This window comes from Coturnix japonica, chromosome 3 (genome assembly GCF_054131305.1).
Source record: "Coturnix japonica strain WE chromosome 3, WE-NBRP24, whole genome shotgun sequence".
Lineage (NCBI taxonomy): Eukaryota > Metazoa > Chordata > Aves > Galliformes > Phasianidae > Coturnix > Coturnix japonica.
In genome coordinates, this window is record NC_140665.1 from 19,992,692 (window position 1) to 20,016,548 (window position 23,857).

The 23,857-nt window shown below is 44.4% G+C and overlaps 1 protein-coding gene and 2 long non-coding RNA genes across 12 annotated transcripts in view; 2 read left to right on the forward strand and 1 right to left on the reverse strand.

The window, feature by feature from the left end:
• ESRRG (estrogen related receptor gamma) overlaps nt 1-18,031 on the reverse strand; it is a 375,558-nt gene extending 357,527 nt beyond the window's left edge. The window contains exon 1 of one of the 7 annotated variants that reach the window (XM_032443885.2): nt 17,660-18,031. In XM_032443885.2, coding sequence (XP_032299776.1) covers nt 17,660-17,661 — 2 coding nt within the window. In that variant the 5' untranslated portion in view covers nt 17,662-18,031. Of the gene's footprint in view, nt 1-266; nt 383-16,750; nt 16,803-17,659 lie in introns of those variants that run through there. The other 6 variants (XM_085542936.1, XM_085542945.1, XM_085542938.1 and 3 more) reach the window with 6 other exon arrangements.
• LOC107311023 (uncharacterized) lies at nt 15-2,984 on the forward strand. The gene is made up of 2 exons (XR_001553833.3): nt 15-112; nt 273-2,984. It is a non-coding gene; the product is annotated as an uncharacterized LOC107311023 (long non-coding RNA).
• LOC116653249 (uncharacterized) lies at nt 17,680-22,434 on the forward strand. 4 transcript variants are annotated; one of them, XR_014944548.1, is made up of 4 exons: nt 17,705-17,839; nt 21,294-21,370; nt 22,130-22,203; nt 22,304-22,434. It is a non-coding gene; the product is annotated as an uncharacterized LOC116653249 (long non-coding RNA). The 4 variants fall into 4 exon arrangements; XR_004306802.2 differs by lacking the exon at nt 22,304-22,434 and having other exon boundaries at nt 17,680-17,817; nt 22,130-22,266; XR_004306800.2 differs by lacking the exon at nt 22,304-22,434 and having other exon boundaries at nt 22,130-22,266.
• The last annotated feature ends 1,423 nt before the right edge of the window (nt 22,435-23,857 follow it).

Consider the following 23,857-nt stretch of genomic DNA (forward strand, 5'->3'; position numbering starts at 1 on the left):
ACGTCACGCCGCCTGTCTGTTTTCTCAATGATAACTTGGCAGCGGCAGGGGGAAGCGCGGCCGGGTTATGTATTTTATTTTATGGTTTTTTCCCCCTTGGGCTCGGTACCGGGTACGTGCGCCTTTCTCTGCATGCGTTTTTAAGCGAAACGAAGGGAGGAAAAAAGCCGAAACAGGAAATCCGGCGCGCGGCGGGGGCTGCCGGCCGCGATGGTGGCGGGCGCGGGGGAGCAGGCATGCGTTCATCTTTTTGTCTTTCATTTTACCTTCAGGTTGACGCTGGGCGCCGGGCGAGCCGAGCTGGTCAACGCCGGGTCCCACCTGGAGGAGGGAAGCACACGCCAAAAGGAAAAGAAAAAAAGAAAGAAAAAAAAAAAAAAAAAAAGGAAAAAAAAAAATCACGGAAACGGGCGGTTGGGGGGGAGGGGGATGGGGGTGCCACCCGGATGCGGAGGATGGGACAGCGCAGCCCGCACAGAGCAGGGCCCCGCCATGTCCCTGCAGGGAATGGGAGTGATGGAAAAGGCACCCCGAGTCGGGAGGGAACGCAGGCCCGTGTGGGCTGCTCGGGGACCACCAGGATGTTGTGTGGAGGCTGGTGGGTGCTGGGCCAGGCTGGGTGGTGGGTGACCTGCATGTGGTGACAAGGCCTGCTGCCACCAGGTCAACCTGTGTGACTGGGTGTTGCTGTGAGCAGGGCTAGGGGTTGGCACTAGGCTTAGCTTGCTTTCCTTGGGGTTTGTGCTCTTAAAAGGAAGACCATAGAATCATTGAGATTGGAAAAGACTACTAAGATCATCTAAACCAACCATTCCTGCTAACCCATGTCCCTCAGCGTAAGTACACATGGGGGCAGGGACCTTTTAGTTGTGTGCACTTCTTCCTGCACAGTTATTTCCAGTGCTAGGCCTTGCTTTCAGTTATTCACTGTGGCACGGCCCGCTGTGACCTTTCAGCTAAAGATAGGTCATTGCAAGCATACACTTAATATCCCAAACTGCCAACTCACCACAGCACCTGCACACTGACCAAAGTGCTCAGTAAGGCCCAATGTCAAGTGGCTCCATCCCACACTGCATTTTCTACTTCCTATTCTGACAACAGCTTGCCACGTATGTGTAGCTAGTGCGACAGTTCATAGAGCAGCTGAAAAGCTGAAGCAGCACAGGGCTGAAACTAAATTATTGTTGCAGCTTCAATTAGCATTAATGCTTTCATTTTCTTCATTTAAATACAACAAAAGAGAAGATTGTCTTTGCTTAATATTGTTCTTAATCGGGTTTTGCTCTTCCAGTTTTTTAAGAAGGTGAAGCCAGGGAGAATTTAGCATGTACCTTTGCTGCTGCCAGATTTGGTACTCTGGAACAGTGCCTTATTTTAAGTGGAAAAAGCCTTTGCTCTTTAACTGGGGGGAAAAATAAGTCCTCAGAATACAGTGAAGTCCAAGCAATATTTTAAGGAGAATGAAATTGAAAAAGTACTTTTTATTTTTTAAGACGAGCTATTCAAGCTGCTTTCTGTCTTGTCTATAAAGACAAATTTGCATAGTGTTTCTGTTTCAGAATTGTTTTGAGTGGCATTTGGACTAAGGTTTTATTTGTCTGAAGCATATTGTCTCAACAGAGCTCTGCAGAGTGCAGGGTATGTTACTGACATATTGGTCTTGGTAGACTTAAAAAGCACTTTGTGTAGCTTGATTGTTGTCTGTATTTTGCCATTTATTTTTCAGTGAGGCTCTTCTGATTGATGTGGGGAGTTTCTTTAAAGAGATTTAAGTTATGGCATTGCTAACCAAGATGCTCTGCGCAGTTGTTCCATACCTCTCCTAAGAGGGAGATTTTAGTTGCGATTGTTATGCTTTTAAAAGGGAATTAGTTAATCAAATTGCTGGTTTTGGAATGCATTGAAAGGAATATTGAAATGCATTAACTTCATTAAAAGAAGTGAGCAGATAGGCAACAAAACAAGTATTAGTCAAATAAGCATGAACTTGCCTATGGAGCCAAATTCAGCCCTAGTGAAATCAACATAGTTGTGCTTGTCTACAGCATATTTAATTTGGCCTATGCAGCTACAGAGCCAACGCTTCATTTGGCTGTTAAAGGTGTGTATATTAAAAACGTATGAGCCATGCGTCTCCTTCGTGTGATTAACCTCTGAAGTTAAATGCCCAGCTTTCTATTTAGTTCAGCTGCACAGTCCTATCACATATGCAGTATTTGCTGTGTGTATGCACTGAGGTGCAAGGAGATGTTCCCATTCCAGCATTAGCATGGGGATGTGAGCTATGTCTGACATGAGGGCATGATGAGGTGTGTTGCAGCAGAGGTTGCTCACAAGCAGAAGGGTTCCTGTGTGTAGGCCCCAGCTAATGGGCTGCACTGAGATCTTGGCCACCATCTTTCATTAGTGCTGTTACTCACACCAGCGAGAGTAAAGGAAAGGCTGGTACGTGTATAATCACACGTTCATTTGCTATGTAGATCTATCTTAAGAGCCTCTCAACCCAGGAAAATTCTGTTGGAATGAGGTAGTGGATGGATGTGAGACAGAACCATGTGCAGGTGGCTTGTTCATTCTGGGATGACGGAGCTTCTTCCTGGTTTCACTTAATCCACTTTTAAAGTGGATTAGGAGAATTCAAAAAAGTGAGCTCTTACACTGGCATGATATTTGTGTACATATGGTTTTGGTTAAGCGTAATTACTGCAGTGTAGCTAATAAGTGTTTCGGAATAATTTTGCGTGTAGACAAGTCCAAAATCGCACACCTGAAAACAACACACTGTACATAGTCGTTCTGTATAACATAAGGCTAATTTAGCCCAACATTTGACCTACTTCTTTCCTTGTGAGGCATATTTAATTCATTACAGGTTTTTCTTTCTTAGCAGAAACCATACAACAGCCATGTGCTTGTGATCAATTCAAGGACAGTGCTTCCATGTGCACTCCACAAGATAAATAAACAATTTACACAACGTATACTCTGAGTTCATTCTCAGCTGTGTTGAAGCAGACAGTTGTCTCTCTACTGCAGAAAATATTGGGTTCTAAATTGTAAATATTTTGAGTAGGCTGTTAACAAAAGGAAAACAAAAGCCAAAGGTCTGTGTCCTCTTGAACACCCGTGATCTGCTTGTCCATTGACTACATAGTGCTCAAAGCAGCAGTGTCTGTATGAAGCACCCTCTATAATTCAACAGCACTGGTTCCTGTATGAGGAACCTCTCAGATTAGCACAGGATGGCTCGCAAAACAATGGGGTTTCCAGGATATACCTTAGGAACAGGGAGCTAGTTCATTTGCTTACAGAGACCTGAATCAGGAAAAGCCTACTGCAGTCTCAGGCAGTTACTCTGCTCTGAATGGATGCAGGAGGGTTCAGAATCAGCTGTGTTGTATCACTGCTGGTTCATAAGAGAGTTACTGAAATGATGATAAGAAAGGAATTTATTTATTTATTTTCAGCTTTGCACAAGCAGAAAGATCTTCAAACATTATTCTGTGCCACACATCTCCCTGCAAAGAGAGGTGACTCTGACCTGAATTAAGACTCCTAAACTTTAAACTCAAAAATACAAAGAAGGGGGATGAAGGGGAGGGGAACAACAACAGCAACAAAAAAGATGTAAGCTCAGGTAGTAAAATTTTGAAGAGAAACATAAATATGAAACTAGATGGTACAAATTGCTGAACCTTTAAACACTGACGTGGGAAAAGCTAGTAAAAGCTGTGAAGATATGAAGAAAAAACCCTACTTTTTGTGAAAGGCAGAGGTACCTAACAATCTTCCTGCGTACAGATGAAGTCACCCTGCTAACCCGTGTACCAGCAATCATGCTGCAAAAACAGTTCTCATTCTTAAGCTACAGTTGCAATTATGAGCATGGCTTTACTCTGCTGTGCTGGGTCTTGGCTGAAGGATACAGGGAATGGATTTCACGTATGTCTCCTTCATGCTAGCCCTGCTTATTTAAGTACAAAGCTTTCTGATAAGAAAGTAAGCATTGAATGAAGAAGATAAAAACATAGATAAATGTGATTAAAAAAAAAAAAAAAGCTCTTGAATCCTGTTGTGGTGTAACATCAGCCATGGGCCTAGTCTTGATAGTAAGGCTGAAAGCAGACTGAGATTGGAGGCAAGGAGGGCTTGGGGACCATGCAGGAGCATGTCTAAAATCATTATCGTGTCAACAGCTGGATTAGATTGCTTTACACTGCTAACACTAGGAGCTCTCTGAAAGCAGGAGCCACCTGCAGTGAGAGGATGTCCAGGATCTGCCCTGCTCCTTCTGGGACAGGGGACTGCTGATCCAATGAGAAACAGGTCTGTGAAATGGAGAGGTCTTGGAGACAGCAACAGAACAGAAAGAAGAGGAAACCTCAGCACATAGCCAGTGCAGAGAAATGAAGGATCCTCTCTGAAAATTGGTTAGTGGCGCTGATGTTTAATATTTGTCATAACAGCCACTGACTGTTTTGTTTTTTGTTCTAACAATGTGAATTATGCATTAAACATTAATACAAGCAAGTGTACTTTCCTTTTGATCTTCAAGCATAATCATTTCTAATGAGAGTTTATACAGAAGCATTGAAATAAATCCCTGAGTCATGTGAATTTACATTAGTTTTACTCTGTGTGAAAGATATCCCACATGGGTTACTCATGTCTGTTAAACATAACATAGTTACAAATCAGAAAAAGAAAAAAAAAAAAGGAAAAAGTACTTGCATTTGGCTTAACAGAAGTACCAGTGTAGACATTTGGTTCACACACTAGCAGTAATGTAATATTGAAAAGTGAATTTATCAGAGATTGGAATCAGGGTGAGGTTCCCACCTAACTGAAGTCATATTCAAGTCCTCGCAGGAAAAAAAAAAACAAACCTCACCTAACTTCTGCAGCCTTGCTTCTAATAAGACCTGGGTCAAGTATTGGAGGAGTTTGAACTTACTACATGAGAAGATGGCAAAGAACTCAGGCTTTGGCTTGCTTGATGTAGATAAAATCTGCCCAGGTGCCATCTGCAAGTACCAATATTACATATATGCAGCAGACAAATTCTACAATACTCAGTGGCACCTTCCTTGATGCCATTGACAGACAAGCGGCAGTGCAGGGATGACTCCATATGAACCAAGGCCAGAACCATGTCTCATTTATGCTCTTTCAAACACTAACAAACTGCATTTTGTGAAAGCACAAACACTGCATAACTGCTAAATCAGTTATTTAAAGTAAAAATGGAGTTTGAGCCCTTCCATATGAGATATGTGCAAAGTACATACAAGACAGTAAGTGCAGGGTGGAACAGTCTGCAATGAGCCTGATCCCTCTGTATGTGAGGGCTCATTACAAGATTTCTAAAATGCCTCTCCAGAACAGATCTTGAAGGCAAAGGCTGCAGAGCAAGAATGGCTGCCAAGAAGGTATTATGGTTAATGGCAGATAGGCTCTATCTGTGATCCAGAACATTCCTCAGGAATTCTCAAAAGCCCATTAACGTATTTTACTCTTAACATATGAGTGCTACAGAAGGACCGGAAGCCAGAGACCCAGGATTACCCCATGTAATATGGTATTCTTGCAGGAGGCTGCAGTCATGCTTCCTGCTGCTTCTCTGACCTGAATAAGCTTAAAAGCTAATGGTGGAGTTTTGAAAGGAACGGCAGAAGATGCCTGTGTGAGAAATAGTTTACAGACTGGAAGAAGAGGGAACATGAAACCCTTCATCCCTGAATTTGATTTCTCTAACTGCTATTTTTTTTTATAGGAAGACAAAGGAACTGATACCACCACAGTAGAGAAGAAAACATCTGTGACACTTCATTATGGAAACCCAACACTATATGAACTAAATCTTCCTTGAGATTATAGGGCTTCATATATGGGAGGCACCTGGAAGATGAATAAATCAATACTGGATCGTTAATAATTTTCACCCAAAGGACCCCAGCTCTATCTATATTTTGCTAGCAGCCCATTTTCAGAACGTAGCCTTAAAAGTTCAGCAAGTTTTCTGGCTTTTCACTATGCCCAAGTACCACCCCAGGCATGCACAAAAAGCCTTGCTTTCAATGATGTGGGTAGAAAATGGTATACGCAATGCATAGGGAGGCCTTTCTCAGCGTGGTTCAGCATTACAAAGCCTGTCAGACCACAGGCTCCTGGGATGCCCTCACAGCCCTGGAATGCTAGCTGGAAGTGTTCCCCTGTAATTTAGCTCATTTGGAACATTAAAGATGCTCATTTCTAGGGACATAAGTGAAATGCGCTGATACTGAACCCATCCTTTGTTTTACACCTGCAGGCCTCTAGCAGCCAGCTTAGAAGCTAGTGGGAAGGAGAGGATACCAGTTTTAATTTAGTTGTTTATGACAGAAAATGGTGAAATAAGTGGGAAAAGATCATATTCTGCAGACTAATGCACTTATTTACATTTAACTGCCTAACCCCAATCAGAACCATAAATTCTATTACTGACTACAGCTGAAGAAAGCTGACAGAGCTCTACTGAAATCAGTGGAGGCATACCGGCTTACACCAAATAGGAACCCCATTTGCAACTTTAAATGAAGAAAAAAAAAGGGGTGGAGTTGTGAAGAGAGAGAAGATGCATTTTTTTTTCCATGAAATAGTGGCCATAAAGCAAAAAGTAATAAAATGTAATAAATACTTACATGGTAGCCAAAACAGAAGCAGAGAAGCAGAACAAACACGTAAACCTTAGCAGTGAAGTTCTACACTCATGTTACTGCATATTTCAGCATTGGAGCCACAGCAATTACCACTTAACTTCAGGACAGGAAGGTGAGCTCATTTTCTTGCCTCTGTACTTTTGGACCCCATTAGGGCTGCAACCTTCCCATCACCGTCATAGCTCACCTCCTGGTAACACTCCAGGGAGAGGGGCAGAAGCGACACAATAGGTGATTTTCCATGGGCGGATGTGTACATGTTAAGGGAAACAATCAAATTTTAATGACAATTTGGAGGCTCTTGAAGCTAATTTCTGGGCAGTGCAGAAGTTACTGCCAGGAGCCACATGCTCTCTTCTCCTGCTGATGTAAGCAGGAATCACGTCTGTCCAAATTTTGTAGAAATAAGTCCAAAACAATCAGGTCACGCCATAAAAGGCACAGTGAGAGAGTCCAACTGAACTGCCATTCACTCCCCATTGCCAACGCAGAGCAATTCCTACAAAATTGCAGATGAGTGCACCAGATTAATGCTACCAGAGCCCTGTTCTCATTAGGTACTGATAGCACAGTAGTGTTCAGGGTAAGAAGCTAATTTGGTTAGGTGCTGTACAAAGCATTTAACCAGATGAAGTTCCTGCATCCAAAGCCCTATGAGAAGCCTTGCTGAGGGAGTGAAGTAAAGGGGATATCCTGGGGAGAAAAAGCAGCAGTGATGGTAACAAAGGCAGCTACAGAGGGTTTTCCTCCACCCAGGCTGATGATAACTGCCAAGGAGATAAGCAGTTTATTTCCTTTCTAGCTATGATACTACATTGCATTACTGAAACACAGTTCATTAATATCTTACAAATGAGGTTTATAAAGCTTTAGCCATTGCTCTTCAGTCGGGAGGCAGAGTTGCAACCACTTTCTACCAAAACAAGGGGACTCACAGCAGAGAACTGTCTTTTCACTTTTGAGCTAGACAATCACAGCATCCAACAGGCCAGAAAAAGCATCAGTCCTTCCCCATTCACCCCTCTGCTCAGGTTGCAGCTCCAGCCACAAAAAAGGAGTAAGAAAGACAAGTCTAAAGGGCAGATATGCCTACCTGGCAATGCCTAAGCACTGGGAAAGGCTTATGCAAGGCAAAGCACAAAGCAACTTCCTTTGGGAACTTCCTTGCAGACACCTCTCTATCACCAGCTGCCTTCCATGGATGAGACCCTACTGCAGCACTTTGGTGAGGCAAATTGAACAAACTGTTCACTTTCAGCTCTGTCTGGTATCTGTTAATGCTCATGTACCCAGCACAAAAAGTGCATAAAATGTAATTATTGGGCACACTTTTGAAGCTCCTTTGGACTTGAAACACCTTCCCATTTTCATTTACAAGAAACCTCAGGAAGTCTGATGTTAGTGACTCCAATATCACACCAGCTTTTTCTCAGCGACTTCTCTGTATAAATGACTGAGAATTTTGCTCTTTGTTTTCTCTATTCAGTCATTTTATAATTTTTGTATGGCTTTTTGCACCACGTGATTGTATACTATAGTACAACTCATCACATTAGAGCAATTTTACTACTATGGAGGCTGCACCATAGTATTTTGCAACCAAAACTCTGTAAAAACAAAAAAATAGAGCTGCTAGATTGTGAACACCTAATCCAGCTCCTTCTGGAGCCATCTTGAGAACTTCACTGATCTGCCTGAAGCTTCTTATGTAAGAATAATGACTGTTAAAAAGAGATTGGTGTTTACCATTGTATCAGTTTCCAATAGTTAGACAACCATTGTTCTGTATTCCTACCTTTCCTGGTAGGGTATCACATTCCTGCATAATCATCTCTATATGCCACCCTTGAGCAGCATCCAGAAGGTTGTTGTTTCTCCTATTCCACTTGTACACATTGCTTCCTGAGACAGCTTTTTAGGTGCAAGCCCAACAAAAGTGACCCTTCACTATTTTTCCATTGCACTTCAGTTTTTCCTCTCAGCTGCACACTGCTGCAGAGAACAGACAACATCAGATGTTGGTTTTGCTCCCCATGGCATCAGTACAACAAATTGCTATGCTAGAGGAATTCCTAATGATTTAGGTATTTCTGCTGTTATACACACAAATACAAGAGATAGTATTTAAGGAATTATTTGGGTACTGGGAAGACAAGCGAGTCTTCTCACTCTCATACAGGTACAAGCTTTATAGGCATTTAATGAACAAAATGTTGCTACTAAGGAGAGAAGAGTCACAAGACTCTTGAGGAAACAGCTTGAACCAGGTTTTAGCAAGTTATGAAGGTATCACAAGATGTTTCTCCTTGATGAGACCGCGTATACGTAGCAGTTCTATGCCACCTGCTTTGTAGTCTCACATCAATCACTCACATATCTTTGGGATCTTGGGCTCTTCTCCCTCTGTCCTTCAGTTCACACATTTGAAAATACAGAAGAAATGTACTCTTTAAATGTCAGTATTATAATCACTCACAGATGTTCCATGTCTGTTTCATCAAAACATTTTAAACCAAAATGCCAAAATAAGCCATTCATAAGAATTCATCATAGCTGCCGTAGATCCAGAGTGCAGAGCACAAAGCTTGGTGCTCTGAGCAAAAATAAAAATTACAAAAAACAAGATTTAAAGATTTAATCTATTGCATGTTTTTCTCTAAAAGAATTCTAATTAACTGACAATTTATTTGCTAGAGAACAGATGGATGAACCAAGAAATGACTCAGTCAGCAATTGGCTGTGGTCATTGTCACTTATACAGGAATATGACTGGTGGTCCTTCCCTACAGAAACCAAGTTGTACTTGAGAAAGGAGGGATGCTACCGTCTCAGTAATTTCTTCATATTACCGAGACAGACAAATTAGGATCCATAGAGTCCCTCTCTTACAAGGCACTTCCTTTAAAGTAAAATTGTCACTCTGAGTAACTTTTTCCCTAGCTGTGAGACATTCCTATGTCATTTATTCCTTTAGATAGATGTTATTTCAGACTAGGAATATTAAAAACAAAACAAAACCAGCAAAAAAGTTTGCCTTCTGAGTTGAATATCACCCAATTTAGAAATACAAGCTCCATTTGCTTCAATTTTTCCCTGAATACACCACCAGAAATAATACTGTATGTACATGCGTAGCTGCAAAATATTTTCATTTCCACATGTCAGTGGTGACCATCACTGGATTACACTATTTTTTGCTGTCTATAAAATATTGCATCCTCCTACTATTTCTTAACACTTTCTAGTGATGAAAAGGTATCACACACAGCTCTAAGTATCTTGCAAACACTGAGGAGTCATTACACAGAATGCTACTAAAGTACATACCACTTTCAGCATTTTTCAAATTGACAAGTTGAATAGAACAGTGTTAAGGAGAAAATCATTCAGGAAACATCCATACGTTGAATAGTAACAAGTTTTCCTAATTCAGAATTCTGCTCTATTTTCATTCCTTGTGTAGAGATTTCTATCTTTTTTTTCTATTACATTTTAAGCAAATTGTTGATGCCTCTCTCTTTTCTTGAATACAGAAAATACAAAAGGTAAAAGTTCTAAATAATCATATAATTCGTTCAGGAAACTGACTGACAAATAAACGCAAGAAAGTTCCTGGCTCAGTTTTGTTTTCCTCTACTCAAACATTTTTCTAACTGAAAGAAAATGTGTAACTTCCCCATCCATCCTATCATTCGTCATGAATGGGAGTTAAACATTGTGACATTTCATGGGTGACTTCCCCATAAACGTACCAATATAACGTGACGCATTTGATGCTCATTAAAAAAATAATAATTAAGAAATTATTGTCATTCTCTACTTGCATGTAGACTTGAAACAATTAAGCATTGAATACCAAATATCTCACTTGTGAACATGACAATGATTTCCACAGCAACAGGAAGAAAGGAGGACAAAGGGTGATGGAAAGCCTCTAACTACAAGATGTCAGAAGTAAAAGCACTAAGTAGAAATACATGAAAAATAAAGGCCTGTAACCATAAATTCCTACAGAGAGACGGTGTTATTTTTACATATTTCTGGCTAGGAATTCTGAACATTTCTGCAGTCCAAATAGTAAGAGGAATCTATTCAAAGTCATGAGAGTTTTCACATCAACTGCAGTGGAAACAGAAATGAGCCTCTAACCTTAATCAGTTACTTAAAGTGAACTTACAGTGAGTTATCTTTTCTCCCCTCTGTGCTCAAAGACAAAGCCATTATTTGTACATTACTGATGTTCATGCTGAAAAAACATGCACAGGCATATTACTATTCTTGCAAGTATTTTGAGAGAAGGAATTTGTGGTTGTTATTCCCGTGCTACATCTTAAGGTCTTGGTTTACTAAGTACATATCTTTGTGCTTTGAATTAGACTTTTTTTTTTTTTTAATGTAAATATGGTGAAATAATTTCTAAGTTAATTATTCCTATTCTAATTATTAAAAATCAGGCACATTTTGAAACATTAAGTTCTTAGATAGAAATACATCATTATCCTCAGTATTTGTCACAAATGTGTCTAATGGAGTGAATTGAGCTGTTAAGCATTCATCTATACCTGCATGATGAAAAGAGCTCCAGATCTATGCATACATTAAATAACAGTAAATATATATATATATATTCTAAATTGGTAATTATCCAGCTATTGAATTTTAGGCAATGTCTACTCTTATTTACCACGTCTACTAGCAATCTTACACATGCAGTAAGCATTGAAGGTCCTTGTTATAGTTGAAAACTTGAGATCTGTATTAATCTGTAGCCTCTATCATTATATACTCAGCAAAAACAAACAAATCAACAAACAATTAAAACATGGCTATTTAAAAGGAAACAAACTTTTAATTTTGGAAAAATAGATAAATTAATAAAAGAGAAAAAAATATTAAAGTTGCAAACTTCCACTCTCAAAATAACTCATATAATTAAACGCTCTCCTTTCTGTTAAGGAAATCCATTTTCTGCAGGGATGTCCAGGGAACTGCTGCTATGTGTTTTGATAAAGTTAGCATGCCATCATTTGCTAAACGCCTGTGACATGCTGTTTTACCTTTCTTGTCAACTTAGGGCTCTTCCATTTAAGAATTGTTTAAATAAACCAGTATACATTCACACCTACACCTAGAAGTAACTGCCTTAAAAGAGTGTTTATTTTACACTTCCTCCTTATTCTTGTTTTCTGCCATATGCTGTTTCCTCAGTGCTGTTCTGATATCATATACAATAACAGGTGCAAGTGAAGTAAAAAGGAAAGCAATGTACTTTCCCCCTCATTTGTCTGCAGTATTTATTGACAGACAAAGGTGATAAAAATCGTGAGGCAAAAGGTCTAACCTGACATCTCTTTTAAAGAACTCAGTAGTGTACTGAACAACCACAACTCAGTAGCTTTGTCTCCTGCTCTGAGAAAGTGAGACAAACAAAATCCCAAAGAATCTTTATATAATTAGGTTTTCCTTCCTTATGATTGGGAAGTTATAGGTGATGGCAGAGTTCCCAAGAGATTCGGTGGAGTGCTGCTGTTTTTTTAATACACATTAATTGACTTCATCTATTAAAGTGCATGTATATTAGTAAAAAAAGTGTTAAACAAAAAAAGTGAAAGTTAATCAACACAGAATAAATGTGTTTATTATTACCACCCTTCCTTCAGTGGATTCTTTTAAGTCAGAAGAATGAATATTTTTCTCACACTGCAGAACCCCTCTATTCAAACAACAGCCCGAGATCAGCAGTGCCCCCCTAATCTTCTTCACTAGCAGAAGGCAGAAACAAGTGCTATTGATTAAACACAGCATTCTGTAACTTCCAACCAAATTTGTATTCTCTCCCTTAGATGTGTTGTTCTGTTTAGTTCTGAACAAAATTACAGATGTACAGATGTACAGAAATTAACTCCTGTTAATTTCCAGAAACTGATCCTCTCAGTAATGTTAGCTATTAGTGATTATAGTATTGCTCAAGGCAGATTCCTTGTTGTAAATGGCACTGAACGCTTTACCTGGATATTGCAACAACACATTATGAGCACTGGGATATAAACAGAATAATGAGTAATGTGGACAGCCTCTGGATTTAAGCAATAAACTAGCCGACTTCTGTGTGAAGACACACTCAGCTAGAAAATTGAGCTATCATCAAAGCATCTGATATGATGTCTGCGTCTTTTCTACTTTGCTAGTGACTGATCGTTATATTCAACTGTGAACCATGGCCCAAAATGAGAAAGGTCAAAGTTTTCAAGGACAGCTTCTGGATTCAAGTTTCCAGCTTGAAATACCTATAGGCAGATTTCCCAGGTGCAGGGTTGCCTGACGTTTTGCTGGAACCATATCCCCTTAGCATCAGGAAAAAACAACGCTGGAAAAATCCGCACACTACCTCAGATAAAAAGCCATTTCATTAAAGAATTGATCCCGAGGTTTAACATCTGTCAGAAGGATGGTATGATCCCTACTAGCATATGCATGTTAGAAAATCCAGATCTAAAATATTTATTTAGACTACTCAACCTTTTCTCATCTCATTTCTCAACATGTTTTGTCTGCTGTTACAAAAATAAATAAATAAATAAAAATCTCCACATAAATGTTGGAGATTTGGCTCATTACCATAAACAGTTTGGGCCTTTTTATTCAATACAGGAGCACTATGGAAATGCCCCCTTATAAAAACAAGGTTTTGTCTGATCTCTACGTATATAAAAATAAAAAATATACACTATGCTGGTATAAACATTTACAGGCATCTCATGATTACAAAAGAAAATAAGAGAATTACACTCAAGCATCTTTCGATGAATTCCAGAGTTTTACATTCATCCATTATGTCACTGGCTATACAAAAAGAGGAGCGCAGCAGCACTGTTAGAGAAGTCTGTCACTGAGTCCGGGGCACAAACCTGCCACTGCCAGCAACCTGTTGTGACCTAGTCCAGCACACCATCTGAAAACTTCATTTCATGTCTGCTTTTCTAAAAACAAATGCACCCAAATGAAGAGTCCCTCTGCTTTCACATAACAGGAGCAAGGCGTGGGTAATCCATATTTGCAAAGTTACGGACGATTTCTTAAGAAAGGGAAAATAAGTGTAGTTCTCAATCATTGCACCGCTATTGGTAAAGATGGGATAACGCATGCTATTCTGTACTAAATGAAGAGTTGTTCCTTCTCCTTTTATTGCCAGCACCAAATGATACTACATGATCTTCCAGTAGCAATGCTAAGACTGTCCTTTATGCTGCTCTGTGAGGTTATTTCATCAGCTCTGAAGCTAAGCGCCAACTTGTTTTACTTGTGACATTTTGCTACAGTCCCGCCAAGCAAACAGGAGGAACGCTGAAAAGACGGCGATTAGGCCGAATGCCTCCCGGCTTGCGCCACTCAAACAAACGAATACACGTCCAGCAAAATCTATCGTTCAGAAATCCGTCATCCCTGTGACCTCCCGCCTCATCTCATTACAGAGCGTCTGCCGACTGTCTTTGCCCTTTTCTCGCCAGAAAGGGCAGAGCGGACAAGAGCCCGCTGCAAAGCCGGCAGCTCCCCGCGGTGCCGAAGGGGGTGCCCGGCTCAGAGCGGGGCGCCGCACCCCATGGACCCTCCGCGGTTCCTCCCTGCCCGGCATCGCTGCCGTCGCGGCCCGCTCCCATCGCCGCACGCCGGTCCTGCGGTCAAGTGACACAAAGCGACGCGGTTCAGGGACGGGTAGAACGCCGGGAGGGAGCGCTGCCTGCTTTCGGAGCTCCGACAATTTAATTCCGGGGATTTCAGTAACTTTCACCCGCACCTCCCGTCCTCTCAGAAACTTCGTACGAAGCCGAGAAGCGGGAGAACAAAGGGTCAAAGAACAAAGAGCCCTGCCGGGAGGGGAAGGGCTAACCCTTCCTCACCTGCCTCCACCGCGGGGCATGCGTCGGGTGCCCCTGACCAGGTCGTGAACCCCCTCCGCAGCATGCGTGGGTTCGCTCGGGGTCTGCTTTGGGCCCGACCAGCGGTGCTCTCGGAAAATAACTCGTCCAGAGCTGTTCGTGCTCCCCTAAAACGCTGGAGGCCCCAGCACTGGCTGAGCACCGCGGAAAGAAGCGATCGGGAAGACAAGGAAAAACGTCCTCGCTGCCTTAGTGCGGGTGTCCCGCCCGCCCCAACGCTGCTTTAAACTCTCGCTGAAGCGTCGCCAAGAGCCGTTTGTTGGCTGCCCCTCTCTCACCTTCACACCTACACCGCAAGCCATCCCTCCCGCGAAACTCCCACCCTGCTCAAATCCCCCTGAAAGCGGCACATATCCTGTTACCTGTTGCTACGAGGTCCCTGTCTTTTCATCAGGGTGTTTTAATCCTTTTTTTTTTTTTTTTTTCACTGTGACCTGCTCGCCTCATTGCTGTTGGGGAGATACTTCAACCAGGCGGTGGGGCACGGCACGGTTCGGTCGGGCAGCCGGGATAGGACGGGAGCTACAGATCTTTTCGGGACAGCGCTTCCAAGTGCTTTGTAAGGCTGTTTTTCTTTCTCACGTAAGTTAGAGGTGAGCTAACGGAGCCTGTCTTTCGTGAAGGAGAAATTAATCTAGCCTTTAATCAGGGAAAAGCAAATAAGAACCACCGGGGATGTGGATATCGGGGTGTGACAGCAGGTGGGCTCTCGGGGAGCCCCACGACTCGCAAGGGAAGAGCCGACGTGCCCCTCTCTCCTGACCTCACCGTGAGAGAAAGGCGCTGCGTGGGGAACTAGCCCGAGCTGAAAGCCTGAGGGTCGCCACCTGAGAGCACGAGGTGCAGCTGTGACGCTTTCACGTGAAATCTACTGAGGGGACGGGAGCAGGACTCGTGGCTGCCCGTGCCCCCGGTCAGCTGCAGCCAATTACTTCGCTTTCATGTGAAAAGTTTCGCGTACGGCTGCATGTGAGGAAACGCGAGAAGCTGACGAGCCTTTGTTATGATTTAATCAAAGAAATTAAAGAGGGAAGGGTTGGGATACGCCCGGTTTGGGACTTCAAAAAAAAAAAATTAAAAAAAAAATAATAAAAAGGAATTAGTTTTCAGGACGCTCTGTCCAACCCTTCTCCCGATGCGCAAGGCAGCGCCGGGCTCGCCGAGCCCATTCATCTCGTCGCTGCCGGGGGTTTGGGGTTTCTCTTTTCCCCTTAATGGAGTTTCTTTCAAGAAGCGAATGCAATTTCGGGGGGAAAGGGTGAGTAGGTGCCAAAAGAAGCTGGGGGTGGGGCGGATTTTAGTGTTTCGAGCAATTTAGCAGTTGTGCTCGCAGCAGACATGTAGGTGGGTACTTGAAAACCTCTTCCACCGGGGTGTCCTATTTTAGCAATTCTAATTAACACAAGGTTTAAAAGATGCAAAGGAAGAGCGAGCTCCTTGCCTTATTTCCAATGGGCGTGGGGGATACTGTCAGGTACAAAGTGCTCCTAGCTTGTTCTAACGTGCACCTTTGTTTAAAAGAGAGGGGGAAAAAATAATAATTATAAAAAAATCAAGCTCTTCCTCTGATTTCAACTAATGTATTTTAAACTGGATTTCTTTCCTCTGCTTTGTGTGATTTGATACCTACCGTGTAGCCCTGGCCCACTTTCAGCCCTGCGGGTGCGCTCTATTACGTGCGCGGCTGAAAGAAAAGAGAGAAGACGCTCCTGCGCTCTGTACCTGCGCTTAGGAGCTGAACTGTGAGCAAACCCGAGCTCAGCAGAGCGCGGATCCTCTTCCTCTCCCCACAGCCGTGGCTGTGCGAGTTCAGCCCGGCCCCTCGGATCAATCCCTCAGCCGTTTCCTGATGCTTCTTTACGCGGCTCCTTATTGAAAAGGAGACTTTACCGCCACCTATAAATAGCCCCGAAGCGGAGGCACTTTCCCTGCGAGCCGTTCTCCCCACGGCAGCGCTCTCTACCCGCCGCGCCGTGCGGGAGCTGCCTGCACGGTCCCTTCGCAGCCTTTAGGGCGAGCGGCCGGCTCCGGGTTTCTACACCCAGACCACGCTGGGAGCCTTGAACTTTGTTCCCAGGCACGTGAGGGAGAAGAGCAAACACCGACACTCACCGCGCTCTTTGGATTCTCAGGAGCAACTCCGTCTCTCCCTCTTCTTTGTGTATGAATGAGAGGAGGTTACAGCCCGGGCACGCTGTATAATGCCCCGGATAACCCCGGCCCTGTTAATTTAATGCTACGCTAACCCAACGGCGTGCCATTGGAGCCCTGCGAGGGAGCCGGCAATACCGCGCCTCCCCGCGCACAGCCGTTCTAAGAGTCACCGTCCCTCCTATAGGGCGCGGGGGTTTTGTCCCCGCTCGAAACGACCGGGCGCTGCTCGTGGGGTGAGCGCAGGGAAAGGAGCATCGGCTCCTGAGCGCAGCACTCGCTCGAGACGCGCAGACAGCGCGCAGCCATCAGCCCCGCGTCCTTGTAGCCCGCTCTTTTTTATTTTTTTCCTTGTCCTCTCTCTTTTAATTCCCCCAGATGGGTTTTGATGAATACAGATCGTTACCCGCGCGGATACCACGGGAATTGTCTGGGGGGCTGAGCTGAGCGCTCCGGGAAGGAGGAGGGAGGGCTCTGAGCCGCGCTCTCTCCCCATCCCCAGCTCCCTGCCGGCTCGGGCTCGGGGGACAGCGCGACCGCCTCACCCCCCACCTCCCCCCTCCTCCTCCTCCGCTCCTTCCTTCCTTGCTTCCTCTGCCCGAATGCATTTCTTCCCCGCGCTCGCCCACGTTTCATTCCTACTCGCAGAGAGGAAAGAGCCGTGTGAACTCCAACTTAGAAGGAAAAAAAAAAAAAAGAAAAAAAAAAGAAAGGAAAAAAAAAAAAAAAAGGTGGGAGGGAGACGAGACGGGAATAAAAAAAAAAATAATAAGGAAGGGGAGGGAGGAAGGAAAAAAAAAGAAAGACAGAAAGTGTCTGTGCGTGATCGCTGCCCATCTGTGCGAAAGGTGCTGGCTGCGCGGTACTCACATGGCTGTGCGGAGCGGCTCGCGGCAATTAATGAGTCTCGCAGCTGGAGCTCCTCTCGGCCCGTTCTGGTGGAGCGCTCTCCGCTGCCTTTAGCGCACGCACAACCCCGAGCAGATGCTCCAGGACCGGCCGCTCTGCAAAGGGAACAACGCGGGAGGGTTTGTATCGCTCCACGTTCGGGTGTGTAGCCTATAAATAGCGAAGTTTTTGATGGAATCAGCGAACAAATGAGAGGAGAAGGCGTAATTTTGCGCAGGGAGCCCCCCTTTCTCTTTGCGAGATTAAACCCCCCCAGGCAGCGGCCAGAGCGAAAGTTGTGGGTGTGCAGAGAGGAATTTGAGTTCACTGCGGTGTTGCGCTACATTTTTGTTTGTTTGTTTATTTGGGAGCTCTGCTTTTTGTTTCCCCCCCACAGCCCATACGTTACACCCTCCCTCCTTCAAACCGGGGGCAGGAACTGACCCGGATTAACGCCGACTTTAACTCTCAACTGGAAATACGGCGTTTATGGGGGTCCTTCTTTTTAATTATTATTATTTTAATATTTTGGTTTTTTTGGAGGACGAGGAGGGGGGCCCACATTATGCCGGATGGACGTGGATGAGGCGGGCAGGCGGGTTTCTTGACTTGGAAAGCGAGAGGGGGAATAAGAAAAACCAAACCAGACTGGAGTTATTTGAGGGGTACTTCGGGAGGGAGGAAGGGAAAAGGGGCAAAATGTTTGTCCGCAGCTTTGGGTAATACCCCGAAAGCGCTTTGCCCGGGGGCGCAGAGTCGCACTGTGGGGTCGGAGCGGGGGCTGTGCTCCCTCGGCCGAGATCAGCGGCACGGGGGGGGGGCCGGCCTTGCCGGGGTAGCGGTCGGACAGTGTCCCTCGGGGCAGGCTGCGCTCAGCCCTCTCCCCGTATTTTGGCTGAGTACCGGCGGTTTTGGGTCTCCCCTCCCGCTGACCGCTCCCTGCCTACGGAGGGTTTGCGTGTCAGGCGACAGAGATCCAACCGCGGCACCGAGGTTTTCCTCCCTGCCCGCTCTGACCTGCCGTCCTGCCCCGGGGAGCACAGCCGTGTGCCTCCCGCAGCTCCGGGACGCGCCGCGTTCCCCTCTCCCGGCATCCGCGAGCGGATCAGCCGCGGGGCGGTGCCATGGACGGCCCGGCCCGGCCCCGCGATTCCGGCTACCCGTCCGGGGGGCTGCCGCAGCCCGAGCCCCACTGCCCCTCGCTACCCTCTGCCCGACGCCCCGCTCTGTCCGCACACGTTTCCAATCTCATGGCTCATAAACTATTAGCGAGGAGATTTCATTATTCACCTTTTGTATCCTACAAAGGCGAAAAGAAAGAAATCACAAAGAAAATCCCGCTCCGAGCAGCGTTGCGCTGTAATGGGAGAGAGCTGCACGGGGCCCCGGCGCTTTGCAGTAGGTGCTGCCGAGGAAAGGGTGAATCCTGGGGATAGCACTCGGGGCTTTCTGTCTTTTTTTTCTTTCTCTTTTTTACCCCGCTTTTTATTTATTTATTTATTAATAGGCTGTGCAAAAGTTTGGACCACGAGGTAATTATAAAAACCAATATCGCGAATTTTAGAGAGAGACCCACTTTGCAATTTTACACCGAGGAACGAGGTATTCCAGCAAAGTCTCGGGTCATCGCCGACAATGGAGAGATGTTCTCTCACTGTTTAATATACATGGAGTGGGAAATGGGGGGAAGGCACCGCCAGCACCTGTAGTGCCAAAGGAAAAAAAAAATAAAATCAAATTACTGCATCACATTTTGGGGCTATTTTGCAGGACGCTTCAAAAGGAAGCCCACATTTGATTATATCTCTAATGATTTTACTGTGTAGCTGCTAGTTAACAGTAAGGAGCAAAAAGGGCTTTCTACAGAGTTTATGCATTCTGATACCTTCAAAAAGAGAAAGAAAAAAAAAACAACATTCTTTATATGTTGATGGCACATCGGGGATTGCAGTTGACCAACCCGGACCAACTTTTAATTAACACATTGACCTACCGGAGAAGTAAACTCCCTGGAAAAAAAAAAGCTATATATACACCAAGAGCTTTTCACTTGCTGTGGGATCAGCTTGATTGCCTGCCCCAGCCCCCTCCCCCCCCTCCGCCCCCTCGTTCTGAAGGGACATTGCCTCTGAAAGGGGTGCATGGCAGTGCCCAATGAGCCCGGAGCTGCTCAGCAGAGCGCAGAGATTCGGGTGCTCAGGGGTGGGTTTCACACCGCGCATTGTGCCTGGGGCTGAGAGCGGCCCCACGCGTGTGTTGCTGCCAGAGAGCCCCCCTGGGTGAAGCACAAAGAGAGGTCAGCGGCCTGAAACGCAGCTCCTTCCCTCTCTATCCTGTCTCGCTAATCCTTTATATCTGTATTTGTATTCTTTTATTTTTTCTTTCTTCCTTCTCTCCCTCCCCCTGCCCTCTCCCGTATTCCAGTGCAGATTTCAGGCAGGTTTGATGCATGACACCCCCCCAGCCCTTAAGCAGAGAGACCAGAGTATGTTACTGTGGAGTTAAAGTGTAACTTCTTGACAGGTAATAATTAAAAAGCTTCTTTCTAAATCTCTTTCCCCTCTACTGAAACACCGAGGCTTGCTTTTGCAATAGATCACATTGATCGTATTCTCTACACCAAGCTGCCTCCAGCCCCCAGCCCAGCTGCTCTCCCTTTACACTCACCAGCACCTTCCTCTCCTTTGGCTGGATGGCTGCTCCAGGGCCGCCTCTGGGACCTGCCAAAGAGGATAACCTAAGAGCCAAAAGGGACCAACTACCTCTCACACAGCCTGGTTGTGACTGTACCTCTGTTTTTTGCCCTACGTTCACATTGTGGGGGAATTTAGAAAGAAAAGATAGGCAGGAAACCAATTCACTGCCATCCGTTAGGAAGGTTATCTGCCAAGAGGCCTCCAACTCTTCCCAGGGGCAGTGCTATCCAAAGCAAACCTTCAGCCTCTTTCTAGCAGCCGTGTTGAAAGTTTTAGGTGCTCTGAGTTACATGAGGTCATAAATTAATCTGCCAGAGAAGTGCAGCACGCACCTGATATCAAGGGAGGGTCAGGAGCCGGCCAGTTCCAGCTGGCCCCATGTGTGATTTACTCCAGGCTTTAAAGATGTATGCTGTGGTGTTTTGATAAGAATAAAGGAGTCAGCAGTTTGATTTGGCAATTTTTTTTACTCTTCTTTCTGAAGAGGGCTGCAGCTTAAGCTACGGAATTTGTTATTGCTCTTGGGGTGCTTTTTAGCAGAGGCGCTCAGTCTGCATGGGGCTACTTCATCCCTTTGCTGTTACACTTAACCATGTTTCTGCCTCTCTGGAGTGAGTCAGACAATGGCACATACTTCTCGGCAGCACCACTCTTCCAGGCCTGCAGCATCTCCCAGAGCACTCAGAAAGACCACAGCCCAGTGTGCTGATGAGCTTCTCTGCCTCAGCAATGTCCCACCACTGCAACACATCTCTGACCTCCTGTCACAAGTCCTTGCCCCATAGGTCACCCTTTCCCCGCAACATCATTCCAGTACATAACTACTTTCATGTTGTCCTGTACAGGTACGCTCACATATGCTGCAGTTCAGAGTGTGGGAAGGTGTCCTGCTCTTAGCTGAACTCATTTGCTTCCTGCAGGTCCCATCATACCCACAGTGCCCTCACCCAGAGCCCCCAGACTTCCAGTCACAGCCTTCAATCAGAGAATACTGAAGGTATGATCCCATTCTGACATGGAGAGACCACCAGAAATGCCCCAGAGCAAGGAGTGATGCACCAGGAGCATTCTGTAGAAGTGACAGCAGTGGGTGCCAGAAAGGGGGACTCAGAATCACACGAGGAGTTTGGGATTATATCCCTGTTTTTTTGGGTTTTTTTCTCTCCTTTCTTCATATTTTAGTTTCTCTGCCTGTAAAACAGGAAAATAATACTCTGTGACCCTACAAGTTTTCCATGAGGCAATTGCTGTCTCAAAAACATAATTCAGAAACCCTCAGAGAACACAACTGGTGACAGTGTTCTGAGGTGGATGCGCTGCCATTCCTGTGTTGTGCTTGGCTAACGTTTCCCAGCACAGACCATGTTTTCTGTTGCATGTAGCTTTAGAAAAAACATCATCACTTCGGCTGAAAACTGATCTGCTGACTGTCTGTACCAGGATGATTATTTTGAAAATACCTGCCAAAACAATTTGTCCATTTCCAAGAACAAGGTTATGGAAAAATAAACAGTTTTGCTCATACTAAAAAAATGGAAACTTTTTCCTTTGAAATGCTCTGCTGCCCTCAGGCTTTGAAGCACAGACTCAAAATGTGACCTCTTTCATTCAAAATATGCCTTTCTTTTCTCTGAAAATTTACACAAATCTGACTAACTTGTAAATATTAGGGTTTTTTTGTTGTTGGTTTTTTTTTTTTTTTTTTTTATTTCTCAAATGAGCACACCCTCAGTAATGGTTTCTTTTATTCTAATAGGGAAAAAAAAGAAAAAGAAAGAAGGATCATTAAAGACTGGTCTTGACTGAGAACAGCAGCTTAAGGATACTGTGGTAAAGCTAGATTTCCACTTTAATCCCCACCTCCAAATTTTCCCAGTGAGCCCAAGCCTTGGCACAGGATCTGAGAGGTAGGAATCCTATCTCTTCTAAGCTCCAAACGATTTGAAGGTTGTATCAAGAAGAAAGGTCTCTGCCTGAATACGACAGGGAGAAAATTCCACCCTATGACAGAGAAGGCAACAGAGGCAGCCAAGCAGCCCGGAGAGAAAAACTGGGACTGGCATTTGGAGCAGGAGCTTGGGACTGATTAGGTAAGGAGAAACAGAGGTGGTGCGGAAAAAGCAGAGAGAAAGTGCTCAGCAGAGGAGCCTGGAGGGGAGAAAAGGGGCTGGAAGGGCAAGGATAACAAAATCATCTAATACTGTCAGCCAAGAGCAAGGCTACATAATTTCAGAATGTCCATAATAGCTGGACTGAATTTCATGTGAAACAAAGTAAAAATTGTGCATGTCAAGCTGTTTTATTTCTGTATTGTTAACTTATGTACTTCAGCTTCTCTGTTAAGTATTAATGTTTTTTATTTTGAATATAATTTGTTTTCTGATGCTAGAAAATAAAGAATTTAATGACCTTCAAGACAAGTATTTCTGAGCAGATGCAGAACATTTAAAAATGATTTTTGTGTGTGTGTGACATCAAGGTAAGGAAATGTGCTACTCATTTGGTGCTAGCTGTAATATCAAATGCTCAGATGTTAGGGCAACATCTACACTGAGGGTGACAGAGTTCCTCAGTTCTGCCTCCCAACATTGAGATACACGACCACACAGAGTTCATTCCACCGATTTCCCAAAACACAAATGAAGCCTTGCAATGTACGTCTCCTCTGTGGGCAGGGCACAAGTTCCTAGTTTTTATTCACTGTATTTCCAATTTGTCACAGAACTGGGTACTGTTCATAGACAAGGCAGACAATTACAGGGAGAGAAAGCAGGGCCTTATGGCAATGTGACAGCAGAATTTTGCTTGGAGAATGTGAATCCATTCCCCTTTCACCTCAGTGCTTCTATAATGTGAAGAAAGTCATCACAAGATGTAATAATTAGCTGAGATTTTTGTGTTATGAGAGCCCACCATGAAATTCTGGAGTTGAATTTGCTGAAGCAAATGCCTAGGACAAAATCCACGGGACTGTACATCGACAATGCCAAGGGATGCAGAATGTCAAACAGGCTGAAAAAAACAAGTAATCAGCATCTCTAATTGGATACTCAAAATTAGTGGGCACTTCTGACTTTAATCTCATTTAGTTGGAGCACAGATTTATTAACAAGGATAAGACTATCTCATTGCTTCAATTTTTTTGTTGTAAAGGATGTTTGCCAAACACCCAGACACTATACGTCTTGTGGCTGGGAGAGGGTCAGCAGAAAAATAACAGTGCTGGGTTCAAACTGGGGTTTATGTGCCCCAAACAAAACCTACAGAGTCCCATACAGTTAAAACTCAGCCGCGGAAACTAACTCCTGCTAGCCCTGTCCCAGGTACTACCCTGAATGACAAAGGGGTGCTGACAAAAGTATCGAGCAGAAAAGTCCCACCACCCTTTCAAATAATATTCTTGTGGGTTGTACATGAATAGATGAAACAAAGCGGGTTTTTTTAAGTTATCTTTTGAAAAGGAAGGAAGTGAGACCATTATCCA